This window comes from Oryctolagus cuniculus, chromosome 19 (assembly GCF_051225735.1).
Source record: "Oryctolagus cuniculus isolate XC-2025 breed Fujian yellow rabbit chromosome 19, ASM5122573v1, whole genome shotgun sequence".
Taxonomy (NCBI): domain Eukaryota; kingdom Metazoa; phylum Chordata; class Mammalia; order Lagomorpha; family Leporidae; genus Oryctolagus; species Oryctolagus cuniculus.
The window spans coordinates 56,502,409-56,515,974 of NC_142885.1; the positions used below are offsets into that span (position 1 = coordinate 56,502,409).

The 13,566-nt window shown below is 54.5% G+C and overlaps 1 protein-coding gene across 5 annotated transcripts in view; it reads right to left on the reverse strand.

Annotated features, from left to right (window-relative positions):
• The window catches only part of MYH11 (myosin heavy chain 11), a 117,297-nt gene that overhangs the window by 18,160 nt on the left and 85,571 nt on the right, over positions 1-13,566 (reverse strand). For all 5 annotated transcript variants that reach the window (NM_001082308.1, XM_089320606.1, XM_089320605.1 and 2 more), the window contains 8 exon segments: positions 1,845-2,093; positions 2,281-2,433; positions 2,526-2,630; positions 3,982-4,188; positions 8,479-8,623; positions 10,490-10,702; positions 12,250-12,421; positions 12,915-13,038. In NM_001082308.1, coding sequence (NP_001075777.1) covers positions 1,845-2,093; positions 2,281-2,433; positions 2,526-2,630; positions 3,982-4,188; positions 8,479-8,623; positions 10,490-10,702; positions 12,250-12,421; positions 12,915-13,038 — 1,368 coding nt within the window.

The following is a 13,566-nucleotide window of genomic DNA, read 5'->3' on the forward strand; positions in this document are numbered from 1 at the left end:
GGCTCACCGAGCTGCCAGAATGGGGCAGAACCGTCTGACAGCCCAGTCATTTAGGAGTCTACAAGGGAGCAGATCATGCTCTTGCTCCGGCTTGTAGATCAGTCTCACATATAACCCGAAGTCAGCTGGATCCTTGGGCTCTGAAACACTTAAGGCTGCCCGTGTTGGCTAGAACATAACCGCTACTGAGACCACAGTGACGTTCATCCTGCCAGGAGCCAATTACTCTCTGGTTGTTTCTCTGCCACATATACTTATCTCACAAAAGGGCCCCAGGAGCCTTAGTAGGAAAATGTTAAGTGCAGATGGACCTGTCCATGCTTAGCCCTTTGCTCAGAGAACCAAAGAACATTCCATGCTGGCATGACTCTGAGCTTCAGCGCTTCATACATTGTCACCTCCAAAGACCAGAACTCCAACCAGAGTGAAACAGGGACCACAGCACAGTCAACACAAAAAACTCACGCAGAGTTTGATAATAATGACAGCAACCTCAGACCTGGGACAGGTAAGGGAGCAATAATGACATTGACAGCACAGAGAAGGGAAGGCTGATGGGTGAGGGGAAAAAGCGAGATATCATCTGGAAGCCTTTGACTTGGGGGCCAACTGGGGCACCCCTCCATCTGTGGCACACGATCCCACGGTAGAGTTCCCCAGGTGACTTTCAGAATAGCATGGGAACGGAACCATCTTTATTCAATACAGGTGACACATTCAAAGTTGGTACAAGTTGGACATGCCTCATCTGAAATGCTTTGAAATCCAGATGTTCTTGAGGACCAGCGTGAGGTTCAAAAAGTTTCAGGCTTTGGAACATTGCAGATTTCAGATGAGAGATGCTCAGCTGGTAAAGTGCATGCATGGGTTCAAAAAAAAAAAAAAAACAAAAACAAAACTGGAAAACCAAAATGCTTCTGGTCCCAACCATTTCAGAAAAGGGGTGTTCAACCTGTATTTAGGAATTTCAATTATATAAGTGCACACACTTAACTCAGCGAGTCTATGCTTAAAGTGATATATGATGAAATGCACAAATCTTATCTAAAAAGCAACAAAATTGTTTATGAATGAGCTCGAGTTAATATGCAAGGCTGGGTGTCGCAGGTGAAGTGTATGGATGCCCAGACCTTGCTCTGAACTGCATGTGAAAGATAAGCTATGACTAATAGATATGATTCACCCTTACAAATAAGTGTGTGACAAAAGTGAATCCATCTGTATGTTTGGAATGCTTTCCACTTTGCTGTGTGCTTGGGATTTTACATAATCAAGCGGCAAGGAGCCGTGGTATTTCAAGGGTAGCAACTCTGAATTACTTGGAATACTCAATAGGCACTGAGTAAATGGTGAGTGAATAAAACAGATAAGCCTGGCCTCTTAGCAGGGCTGGAATCGCAAGCGGAGCTGTGTTTGCACATGGCCCTTGCAGCGCTGGTACCTGCCGGTGTCCTCGCTCTGACCTAGCAGCTCTCCTGCTTGTGGTCTCCCAAAGCCAGGGAGGACGGCTTTCCAGAGGTCGGCATTTGGCGCAGCAGTGAGGATGCTGCTTGCGACACCCACATCCCGTATCGGCGTGCCAGGGTTGGAGTCCCATCTTCCTACTAATGGGCACCTTAGGAGGCAGCAGTGATGGCTCAAGGAGTTGGGTCCCTGCCACCCATGTGGGAGTCCCAGGTAGAGTTCCTGGCTCCTGACTGCTTCTCTCTGCCTTTCAGAAGAGCTGGCTAGCTTCCCCATGCTTCCCACGGAGCAGGGATGGGACGCAGCCACACCCAGTGCCACGCAACCCTGGCTCCCACACCAGTGTCCCAGCATGGAGTAGAGGCCACTGCAGCCCCTACCTGATCGAACTTCTTCTGCTTCTTTTCCAGGTTGGACACCAGTTGCCGCTGGTTATCCAAGTCTACGACCAGGTCGTCCAGCTCCTGCTGAAGCCTGTTCTTGGTCTTTTCCAGTTTATCGTAAGCAGCTGCTTTCTCTTCGTACTGCTGGGTGAGGCTCTCAATTTCCTTCTGGAACCTCTTCTTGCCTTCCTCCAAGGACTCCACGGTGCTGGCAAAGTCCTGCAGCTTCTTCTTTGAGTCGGAGAGCTGCAATGGAACCAGACGAGGGCCTTGAGCGACCCACCCTGTCTACGTCCCCCAGACCCTGAGAAGCAAGGACCACCTTGAGCGCATTGAAAAATTCCAAACAGCAGGGGGAGGCAGTGAGCAAAGCAAAATGGCCCTAGTGCTCAACCGTTCACAAAGCCCCAGAAGCAAAGGCGGGAGGCGGCACCTGGATGTTCAGGGTGGAGATGTGGCGCTCCAGGTTCTGCTTGGCCTCCATCTCCTCGTCCAGCTGCTCCTGCAGGCTGTTCCTCTCGTCCTCCAGCTGCCGCAGCTTGGTGGACACGTTGAGCTTCTGCCGGGTTTCTTCTTGGAGCAGCTCCTGCACGGAGGACAGGTGGAGGTCCAGGGACCCACCCCCAGGAAGGCCACACCCATGCCCCCCCTGGACACCGTGGCAGGCAGGATCCTCACCTGGGTATCCTGGAGCTGGGACCCGAGGGACGCCACCTCCTTGGCCAGCTTGATGGCCTTCCCCTCGGCCTCGCTGAGCATGCCCGTGACGCTCTCCACTTCATTCTGAGGGAGGCCAGAGCCTGGTTAGCGGAAACCTCTGGAACCATAAGGAGGAACTGCCCGTTTTACTCAGCACACTTCATACACCCTCCTGGGGTCGTGTCCAGGGACGGAGAAAGTCCCCACGAAGAGTGGACCCGATGAGAGTAACTGTGGCTCCGAGGGCAAAGCTGTCACCTACAAGTTGGGATCCTTGGCCCAAGACTCTGTGGCTCTCAGAGTCTGTTAGGGCCCCAACTGTATGGACTTGGCCCTGATCCCACAGGTGGACCCTGGCTCCCCGCCGAGGTTAGCAATGAGAAGCAGCAGATCTGGGAGTCCAGGTGCCGGGGGCTGGCCTAGGCTGATCCACTTCCTGGAGCTGGAGAGGAGCATGGAGGAAGGCACTTGAACTTCCGAGGGGTCTTGTCCCACCTCTACCCTTTGCCCTTTCACTGACCCCCATGGCTAAAACCAGGGACACAGAGCCTAATTGTAAAAGCCCATTCCAGCAATGTTTGCCTTTCCCCACAGCTCCTGGGGACTGAGCGGCAGGGCCCTTAGGAGAGGGAGACCTGAGCCTGCCCCCGTCTCTCCCCATCGACAGTGAGGATGCGCGTGACCCTGACTCCACCCTTCCAGGACCTCGCCGTTACTAGGGCGGCAGAACTCCTGCTCTCAAGCACCTGTGGAAGAGAGTGTCACACTAAGTGCTTCCCCGTTGTCCCAGGCTATAAGCACACTAAGTATTTATCAGAAGTCTGGCCGTGTCCTTGGAGGGGAAGGTCAGACCACACATCTCTGCAAAGTGAAATAAGACCAAAGAGAAGCAGCCCATGGCGTTCCTCAGCCTAAAACCCTCACAGGGCTTCCCATCACCCCGAGGAAAGACCAGCACACATGCAGCGGCGTCTCAGAGGCCCTGGGGTCCCCCGGCCATCGCCTGCCTCTGCAGTCCCACCCTGTACCGTGCTGCTCCTCCCAGCTCAGCACTCCTGCTCTGCTGGCCTAATCCAGTCACTTCCAGTTTTTCCTGCTTGCCCCTTGGGCCTCTGCACATGCCATCCCCTCTGCCTGGTAGACTGTAGGTCCTCCAAGGGCAGCCTTCCCTGACTCCTCCCCCTGGCGGGCCCGTTGTGATTGACAGGGCATCAGGGCCTCCCCTGTCCTGTATAACCTCCATGCGTGGGATCCACTAGGGAGGAGTTCTGCAAGCACACCATCTGGCCTCTTCCTTGCTGTCGCACCTTGGGACTAAGCACTGCGCCTGCGCACAGCAGGGGCTCAGTGCGTGCTTGCCGGGTGAGCGGAGGGCAGCTTCCTCTGAAGGACTGAGCTGGACGGGGAGGCCTGCGGGCCGGGGAGGCTGGCTCACCTGCAGCTTGTGGACCTTGTCGTTGAGCTCCGCCCGGGCCCGCTCCCCATCGCTGCACTTGGACTGCAGCTCCTGCAGCTGCACCTCCAGCTTCTTCTTCTTGTGCTCCACCTCCTGCTTGGCCTGGCCCAGGACCCGCAGCTCGCCGGCCAGGTCTGCGTTCTCCTTCTCCAGCGTCTGCTTGGTCTTGTCGAGGTTCGCCTTGGCCTGGGCAAGCAAGCAGAGCGGGGAGGGGGGGTGTGAGCCCCGTGGCTGCAAAGGCACCTGCAGGCGGGACCACAGCTGCCTCTCCCCCTCCCCCTCCCCCAGGCAGGGCCAGGGACCCGTGCCCATCACCTCAGGGGAGGGCCACGCAGGGTGGGGGACACAGGCTCACCACAAGGACTCTGGGGAAAGTGGCACGGCACCCACAGGCTGCGCCCACCCTGCTGGCAGGTCCCAGCTGACCCTTTTAATACTTCTTTAAAAATAAGTTGCCAACGTTTTAATAAATTTTACATAAAAATCTGGAGTCTCAGCTTCTCTTTTAAACAAATCAAATGTTGGGGCTGGCGTTGTGGTGCAGCAGGTAAAACCACCACCTGCGACACCGACATCCCAAATGGGCACGGTTTGAGTCCTGGCCGCTCCGCCTCCGATCCTGCTCCCTGCTAATGTGCCTGAGAAAGCAGTGGAGGATGGCACAACTGTTTGGGCCCCTACACCCATGTAGGAGGCAGATGAAACTCCCAGCTCCGGCTTAGCCCAATGCTGGGCATTGCAGCCATCTGGAGAGTGAACCAGTGAATGGAAGACCTCTCTCTAACTGTGACTTTTAAAATAAATAAATCTTTTTTAAAAATCAAGCATTCTTGATCATGACTGGTGGTAGTTACACCAAGGTGGACATTTGTTAAAATTCACAAAGCATATTTCATTTCACTGGGCATATCTCAGTCATTCTTTCAGAAAACAAACTGAAGAGCTGGGAACCAGGGTCTTGCCTTCCTTTAAGGCAGTAATCAGTTGGATCAGAGTAGGGTGTGGCCCTGGAGATGGGGCAGTTGTACCCAGCTGGGCCCCAGTCTCCATCACTCCCTAATGTACTTCATTTTTATCATCAACTGTACCCTAACCAGCTCCTACAGACCTGTGAGTTGCTCTCAAGAAAAAAAGTGTTTTGGGCAAAAGCAGGGATGCAGAGGGGACTTCTGCCAGGGCTGCAGGGAAGGGGAAGGAGCACAGGGAGAAACATGTGGGGCCCAAGAATGGGCACAGGGAGGAGCAGTGTAGCACCCAGACAGCCTCAGAGGCAGCCCTGTGCCCCAGGCCTGACTGACAGCTGCTGCACCCCAGTGAGGACAGGGTAAGCAAGGACCCCAGGGGACCTCAGAGCTGCAGCAAAGCTGCACAGGTATAAGGGCACCCAGGTGGAACAGGTCCCCCAGGGAGCTGATGGAACTGGGCTCCGAGCTGTGAAAGGTCAGATAGAGTCGTCAACTTTTCCTCTGCTCCTGAGCCGGGCAGAGGTTCCCGGCCTCCACCTGCTCCCTGCAGGCCAGCAGTGGACACCGTCTGCTGGAGCCATCCACAGCAGAGTCTTTCCAAAGAGGCCTGATGCGAATGCGGCGAGTGGCTTCCAGAACCTTCTCTCCCCTGATGACCATCCAGCTTGAGGACTGTCCACACCCCATCTGGGACCCTGCTCTTCCACCATCCACATAAATGAAATGTGGACACTTCATTATTGCCTCAAGGGACAGTTATTTCAGATGGCAGGGGCAGCCCAGTTGGGTCCAATAAAAAAAAAAAAAAAGCTAAAAGAGGCCAGTGCTGTGGCACATGGGGTTAACACCCTGGCCTGAAGCACCGGCATCCTCTATGGGAGCCAGTTCAAGACCCAGCTGCTCCACTTCCAATCCAGCTCTCTGCTATGGCCTGGGAAAGCAGTAGAAGATGGCCCAAGTCCTTGGGCCCCTGCACCTACATGGGAGACCTGGAAGAAGCTCCTGGCTCCTGGCTTTGGATCGGCACAGCTCCGGCGGTTGTGACCATTTGGGGAGTGAACCATTGGATGGAAGACCTCTCTCTCTCTCTACCTCTCCTCTGTGTAATTCTGACTTTCGAATAAATAAATAAATAATAAAATAAAGTATTTTTAAAAAGCTAAAAAATAACTTTGGAACATAAAGAAGACCATGTTTGGGGGAAAATGTATATGTTACAGTCATAACTAGCAGTTGTCCTAAATAAGGTGAAGAACTGACAGTGTTTCAGGCGAGTCTTTAAATCCCACTTGACAAGTAATCAGGGGACTTGACCAGTGCCAGCTTGTTGGTGTGGAGAGCAAGGGTCAGCCCAGCCTGGCACAGCGGTTTGCCATGTGTGCTCTCAGGTCCACCGTGACCAGGATCGGAGTGGGCCTGGGACTTTGCAGCCTTTTTTTTTTCTTAAGATTTATTTATTTTTATTTGAAAGGCAGAGTAACAGAGAGGTAGAGGCAGAGAGAGAGAGGTCTTCTGTCCGCTGGTTAATCACCCAGATGGATGCAATGGTCAGAGCTGGGCCGATACAAAGCCAGGAGCTGCTTGCGAGTCTCCCACACAGGTCCAGGGTCCAAGGACTTGGGCCATCTTCTGCTGCTTTCTCAGGTGCATTAGCAGAGTACTGGATTGGAGGTGGAGCAGCTGGGACTCAAACCAGCGCTCATATGGGATGCCGGCACTGCAGGTGGCGGCTTTACCCACTGTGCCACAGCGCCGGCCCCAGGACTTTGCATCTTTACAAGGGCCACGGGTGAAACGTGTCTGACACACACTAAACGTGACACAAGGGATGGATGGTCACGGTTTGAAGACAACATGTTTTCGTGTGTAAAAGGGGTTCCATTGGGCCTGTCGGAGGGCGGTACTGAGGACCTGATGTAACACACAGCAAACAGTGAGCGTGAGCTGCTGTGGCTGTCATCAGCATCTCGTGCGACTTGTCACGGGGGGGAGGGCTTCTAAGATTCACAGAAAATGTGCAGTCTGAGGAAACTACACAGGAATTTCAGTGGTGCACCCAAATGAGCATCCTTTTGTGTTCCACTTTGCACAGACATGTTGAAAAACCCAGTGGGGTAGGCATTTGTTGTCATGGTTAAGATGCCACTTGGGGGCTGGCACTGTGGTGTAGTAGGCTAAGTCTCTGAGGTGCTGGCATCCCATATGGGCACCAGTTCAAGTCCCAGCTGCTCCTCTTCTGATCCAGCTCTCTGCTTACGGCCTGGGAAGGCAGTAGAAGATGGCCCAGGTACTTGGGCCCCTGCACCCATGTGGAAGACCCAGAAGAAGCTCCAGGCTCCTGGCTTTGGATTGGCACAGCTCTGGCCGTTGCAACCATTTGGAGAAAGACCAAGTGGAAGACCTTTCTTTGTCTCTCCTTCTCTCTGTCTATAACTCTACCTCTCAAATAAATTTTTTTAAAAATTCTTAAAAAAAAAAAAAAAGATAACATTTGGAATGCCTGCATTCCATATCAGAGTGCCTGGGTTTGAGGACGAGCCCCACTGCAATTCCAGCTTCCTGCTAATGCACACCCCAGGAGGCAGCAGGTGAGGGCTCAAGGACTTGGGTCCCTGCCACCCACACAGCAGACGTGAATAGAGTTCTTGGCCCCTGGCTTCAGTCTAGCCCCGCCCCAGATGTTGCAGTCTTTGGGAGTGAATCAGAGGATGCAAGAGCGCTCTCTCAGCTGGCGCTGCGGCTCACTAGGCTAATCCTCCGCCTGTGGCACCGGCACCCCGGGTTCTAGTCCCGGTTGGGGTGCCGGATTCTGTCCCGGTTGCTCTTCTTCCAGTCGAGCTCTCTGCTGTGGCCTGGGAGGGCAGTGGAGGATGGCCCAGGTCTTTGGGCCTGGCACCCTCATGGGAGACCAAGAGGAAGCACCTGGCTCCTGGCTTCGGATTGGCACAGTGTGCTGGCCACAGCGCCACTTGGGGGATAAACCAACGGAAGGAAGACCTTTCTCTCTCTCTCTCTCACTGTCTAACTCTGCCTGTCAAAAAAAAAAAAAAAAAAAAAAAAAAAAAAAAAAAAACTCTCTCTCTTTGACCTCCACCTCTCAAATAAATGAAATAAAAAATGTTAAAAGGAGCCTGATTTTGTCTTCACACAGACCCTCCTGAGTATCTGAAATGCTTGAAATCAGAAGTGAGTGAGAGTTCAGGTTATACTGGATTTTGGCATATTTGCATCTGCACAATGAGATACCCAAAATCCATTCCCGTTTCACGCACACCTTATCCGCAGAGCTTGAAGGGAAGTGCGCCCCGTGTTTTCAGCGCACCTGCATTTTGATTGCAACATGACATCTGACGGGGGATTTTCCACTCACGGCATCACACTGCACAGTCAACATTTTTGATTTGGTGCATTATGATTTCAGTCTCCCGGATGAGGGATGCTTAACCCATCGCTACGTGAGGCTGCTGCTACAGCGTTACCGCCACGCGATCACAAGAAAGCAGCCACGTACCCTCTTGAACTGTTCCAGCTGCTCCGTGAGCTCCTCCACCACCTGTGTGTGTTTCTGCCTCATCTCCTGGACCTGGGCCTCATGGGACCGGGTCTCCTCGTCCAGGGCCTTCTTCAGCACCGTCACCTCCTGCTCCCGCTTGGCCCTGGGGGGAGGGACATAGTAGATGGCCAGTTGCAGACAGAGGTTCACACTGCATTCTTGCTGTGTGATCTTGGGTGATTCACCGAACCTCTCTGGACCTGGCATCTCCCCAGCTGCAAATATTAACACTGGCTCAGATTTGTGGAGCACTTACTATATGCCAGACCCCGCGCTAAGTCACACACTGCCCCCATGCAATCCGCAAGGCATCCCTTTTAAGAGGTCTATATGGTATTATTTACATTTTACATATAAACAAACTCAGGATGAAATGGAAATCCGTGGTGTCACAACCATTGTGTGATGGAGCCAGAACCTGAGTCCACACAGTCTGTCGTCAAGCCCACACTTTAAACCCGTGCACTGGGCTTACCTGGCCAGGTGGGACAAGAGAATACCCCCACTGGCCTCTAGGTACGTGTCAGTGAGGTAGCACAGACCCAAAGCCTGGGGAATGAGCCTCTGGGTATGCAGTGTCAACACAGCTCCTGACAGAGACCCGCTCAAACAACAGCGTGTGGGCATTCGGCCCGGCGGCTAAGATGCTGGTGAGGACGCCACGTCCCATAGAGTGCCTGGGTTTGATTCCCAGCTCTGCACCCTGACCCCAGCTTCCTGCTAATGCAGACCCTGGGAGGCAGCAGGGGGAGACCTGGATGGAGTTCCCAGCTCCTGGTTCCAGCCCAGTCCTGGACACTGCAGGCATTTGGGGAGTGAACCAGCAGATGGAAGATCTCTCTCTCTCTCTCCCTTCATTTCAAAGAAATAATTTTCGAAAGCTGAACGTTCGTTGAATGTACAAATGACCCAGTTTCACTGGAGTCGGCACTCTTGATCCATAGGTCATTTACTGCGTCTGTTCACCTGCAGTGAACCTTAAACTGAGACCTATCCAATCCATATGATCTTAAAAATTTAACACGAAACTTATAAACACGCACTTGGAAACTGAAACTTGGGGATTTACTTACACACACATGAGGGCACATCAGAAAGTTCATGGGAAATAGAATTAAAAGAGAAGCTTACGGTGATGCAAAAACCCTTAGAAATCCAAACAGCATTTTCACATTTCCACGTTCCGTGAGCTTTTTGAAGGCCCTCGTGCCAGGGAGCACGTACGCACAAATGTTTACTGTGGTCAGGACTAGGGGTCATTTTTGTTCAGGGTCTACGTCCATAGTTCTCAAATGTCTCTGGGTCTTACTACTGTCGTGACACAAAATGATGCCAAGTACCATTGGCCCCCGAGTGTAAGGGCTCCACATCCACAGATTCAATCTGCCAAGGATCAAAGATATTCCCACAAAACACTGGGTCTACACTGCACACGTACAGACTTCTTCCCTCATCCTTAGCCCCTAAATCACATGGGGGCACGTCCGGCCCATGGGCCAAACGAGGCCCCAAAGAATCACTTGGTCCGGCCCTGCCAAGGCAACCGCAGGTGGGACTCGGAATCCAACAGGTCTACCGCAGGCTGATCTTGAAGCGGATGATTTTACATGGCCTGGGAAAGATGTTGTGAATATCCAGGTGGCCCTGGGCATAATTAAAGTTGCCCAGCGGTGCCAAGAGGATACTGACCAGCCACATGACATTTATGCTGTGTTCGCTACTGCAAGTCATCTAGGATCACTTAGGCAATTGGGAGGGCCTGGGTGGGTTACCTGAGCACCCCAGGATCGTGGTGTGCATGGGGCCAGGGTGACCTGGTACCAAGCACTCTCGGGTGCAGAGGGGTGACTGTATGCTATCAGCCATGGCAGACCGACCGGGAAGGTAACCCTGAGCGATCCCGGACTGCCGGTCAGCCTGGCTCCACCCCCTGGGGCGGCCCCTCCCAGCAGCGCAGTGGGCTGCTCACCGGAGCTCCTGCTGGGTGGCCGTGGTGTCCAGCGTGTCCTCCAGCTCCGTCTTCAGCGCCTCCAGCTCCTCCCCCAGGTCTCGCTTCTGCTTCTCGGCCTTGTTCCTGGCGGCCCGCTCTGAGTCCAGGTCCTCCTGCAGGTCGGAGATGTGCCCCTCCAGCTCCCGGATCTTCTTCAGGGCGTTGTTCTTCTGAGACGTTTCATCCTCCAGCCTGCCGGGGACGGGCGGCGCCACCAGACGTGAGGGCCCAGGGCGCCTGGCTCTCCGCTTTCTGGGCCCAGGCACTGGTGCGCCGTGGGGATTGAGACACGTCCCACCCGCACCCCAAGACCTGGGGCGCTGCTCCTCACTGGGCTGCACAGCTTGGCACTTCCATAGGATGTGAAGGCCAAGGTCACGTGTAAGCATGCGTGTGTGTGTGTGCAAGAATGCAAAGTGCTGGGTCCAGCATTGCAGTGCACTGGGTTAAGCCCCTGTCTATGATGCTGGTGTCCCCTGTGAGCACCAGCTAGAGACCCATGATGCTCCACTTCTGATCCAGCGCTCTGCTAATGCACCTGGGAAGGCAGTGGAGGACGGCCTGAGTGTATGTATGGACCCCTGCCACCCACGTGGAAAACCCAGATAGAGTTCCAGGCTCCGGGCTCCAGCCTGACCCAGCCCCTGTCTCTCCACTCAAGCAGTGATGCAAAGCCTGATGGGTGCAATGCACTTAGCCAGGCCCTGCTAGGGGACCCCCCCGGCCAGCGGAGGCAATGATCACGGATCAAGAAGACATGACAAGCACCGTTCTGGGGGCGGAGCTCTGTACAGACTTCATGGACGGAGAGCTCCCTGCCAGCACTGATGTCTGGGACAGCAAGGAACAGCACACGGGGGAACGGAAGGGCTCTGACTTAACACCTCTTGTGCATGGGCACCAACAAGAGAGAAGTGAAACGGGCGAGTGAGGGCGAGATTGTGGAGAGCAAGTGGGCTCTGAGGTCAGGCCAAGGGACTCAGCTTTGCTCCATAAGCCAGTGACATCTCTGGAGCAGGTCCATGGATTCCCCTAACAACACTCTGCAGCCCACAGTTGAAGCCAAAGGAGCTGGACTGGGGGGTTGGCCAGGAGGCTACAGCTTTCATGAGCAGTGGGACAGGCACCTGCTCCTACCCGTCCAGGAGACTCAGTCCTCCACGGTGCCGTGCAGAGGACAGCGTGCACCTGGCCAGGTACTGGGGAAGAGGATGCCCGAGAAGAACCCGGCAGAGTGGGCAGCTCAGTCACCAAGGGTCCCCAGAGCGAGGCCTCCAGTGTGAAGCCAGCCCAGAGCCAGGAAGTGGGAAAAACAGGGACGGGATAGGGTCAGGATCAGGGCTGCCATGTGCTGCAGGAGGTGCACAAAGCCAGGCAGGGAACTCCGAGAGAGGGGCCCTGGGGGGAGGAAGGGTGTCCCAGCCTTGGATGTGTGACATCTGAGAAGCCAACGGAAGTGAGCTCAGGGGGCAACCGGAAGTTCAGCACGGGAGCATGGGTGATAAAGGCCCAGGCGCCAGAGAGGAGGCAGCAGCATAGAGGGGAGACTGCAGGAAGAGGAAGCTAACAAGCCAAAGGTGAGGCTGCAGGGTTGTGGCAGGATCGTGGAGGCCTGTAGGAGGCCCGGCCTGGAAACAGTCTATGCCAAGGGCCTGGGGCCGCCTGGGCCAAGGTAGCTGCTGCAGACGGGCAGGGGCCCACAGGAACCCGTGCGCCAGAGCCCACTCTGGTCCTGCTACCTGGCCAGGGCCGCCTGCAGCTCCTCTTCCTTCTTGGCCAGCTGCATCTTGAGCTCTGCGATCTGCGCCTGGAGGTCGGCGATCTGCTCGTGGAGGTCACTGGCCTCGCCGTCCATCTTCCGCTTCAGCTTCTCCAGCTCCTGCCGGCTCTTCTCCTCCTTCTTCAGCCGCACTGCAGCGAGGCAGGAAGACGCCGGAAGTGAGCCCTGTGCTTGGGCATTTTACACGGTGGAAACACACACACGCACACACACACACATACTGTGTGTGCTTGGGCATTTCACAGGGTGGAAACTCATGTATGCACACACATGCATACACACACATGCACAGACACACACACACACACACACACACTGAGCCCCTGTGCTCAGGCATTTTGCAGGGGGGAAACACACATACACACACACATGTACGCACAGACACACACACACACACACACGTATGCACGTGCACCAGGAATCACTGCCTGGGTCCTGATCTTGCAGCAGGAAAGTCAGTCCTGACAAAAAGCTCCGTTTACTCCTGATGTGTTTGTTGACTGACTGAGGGTGACGTGGGGCGCAGGGACAGAGCTGCCCCTCTCAGAAAAACCTGTCAAACCTCCCGTCTGCAGTTCCGGCTTTCCGAGCAGCCGCCAGAAGCCCCTGCCGTGGCCGCCTTACCTTCCAGTTCTGAGATCATGGATTCATGCTTGTTCTTCAGCTTGGTCAGGTTCTTGGCCTTCTCTTCCTCCTCGGCAAGATTTGTTGTTAAATCACTAATCCTCTCTTCCAGGAGTTTTCGCTCCTTTTGGGCAAAGAGAAAGACACACGGTGAGCTTTTTTCCTCCCCCAGGAATTGGCATCTTCACTTTTAGTGGCTGTGTGTGAAGAATTGCAAAGAAAAGCCATGTGATGACCAAATACAACCTACAGTCCTAACTGGCAGAGGGCGCCTTCCTGATCATGTCCAGCAGGTGGCGCTGTGGTGCAGCCGGTGAAGCCGCTGCCCGCGCTGCCAGCACCCGGTATGGGAGTGGCTCACTTCCCATTCAGCTCCCAGCTCCTGCGCCTGAGAGAGCCGCGGAAGATGGCCCAGGTGTTTGAGCCCCTGACCCCCATGTGGGAGACCCAGAGGAAGATCCTGGTTTCAGCCTGGCCCAGCCCCGCCCAGTGCGGCCATTTGGGGAATGACCCAGCCAGTGGGAGAGCTCTTTATCTTTGTCTCCTATTTTCTGTCACTTTGCCTTTCAAATAAATAAAAATAAATACATCTTAAGATTTCCAACATTGGCCCGGTCTCACCTCAGTCTGTCCCTCACTCTTCATGCTTAAG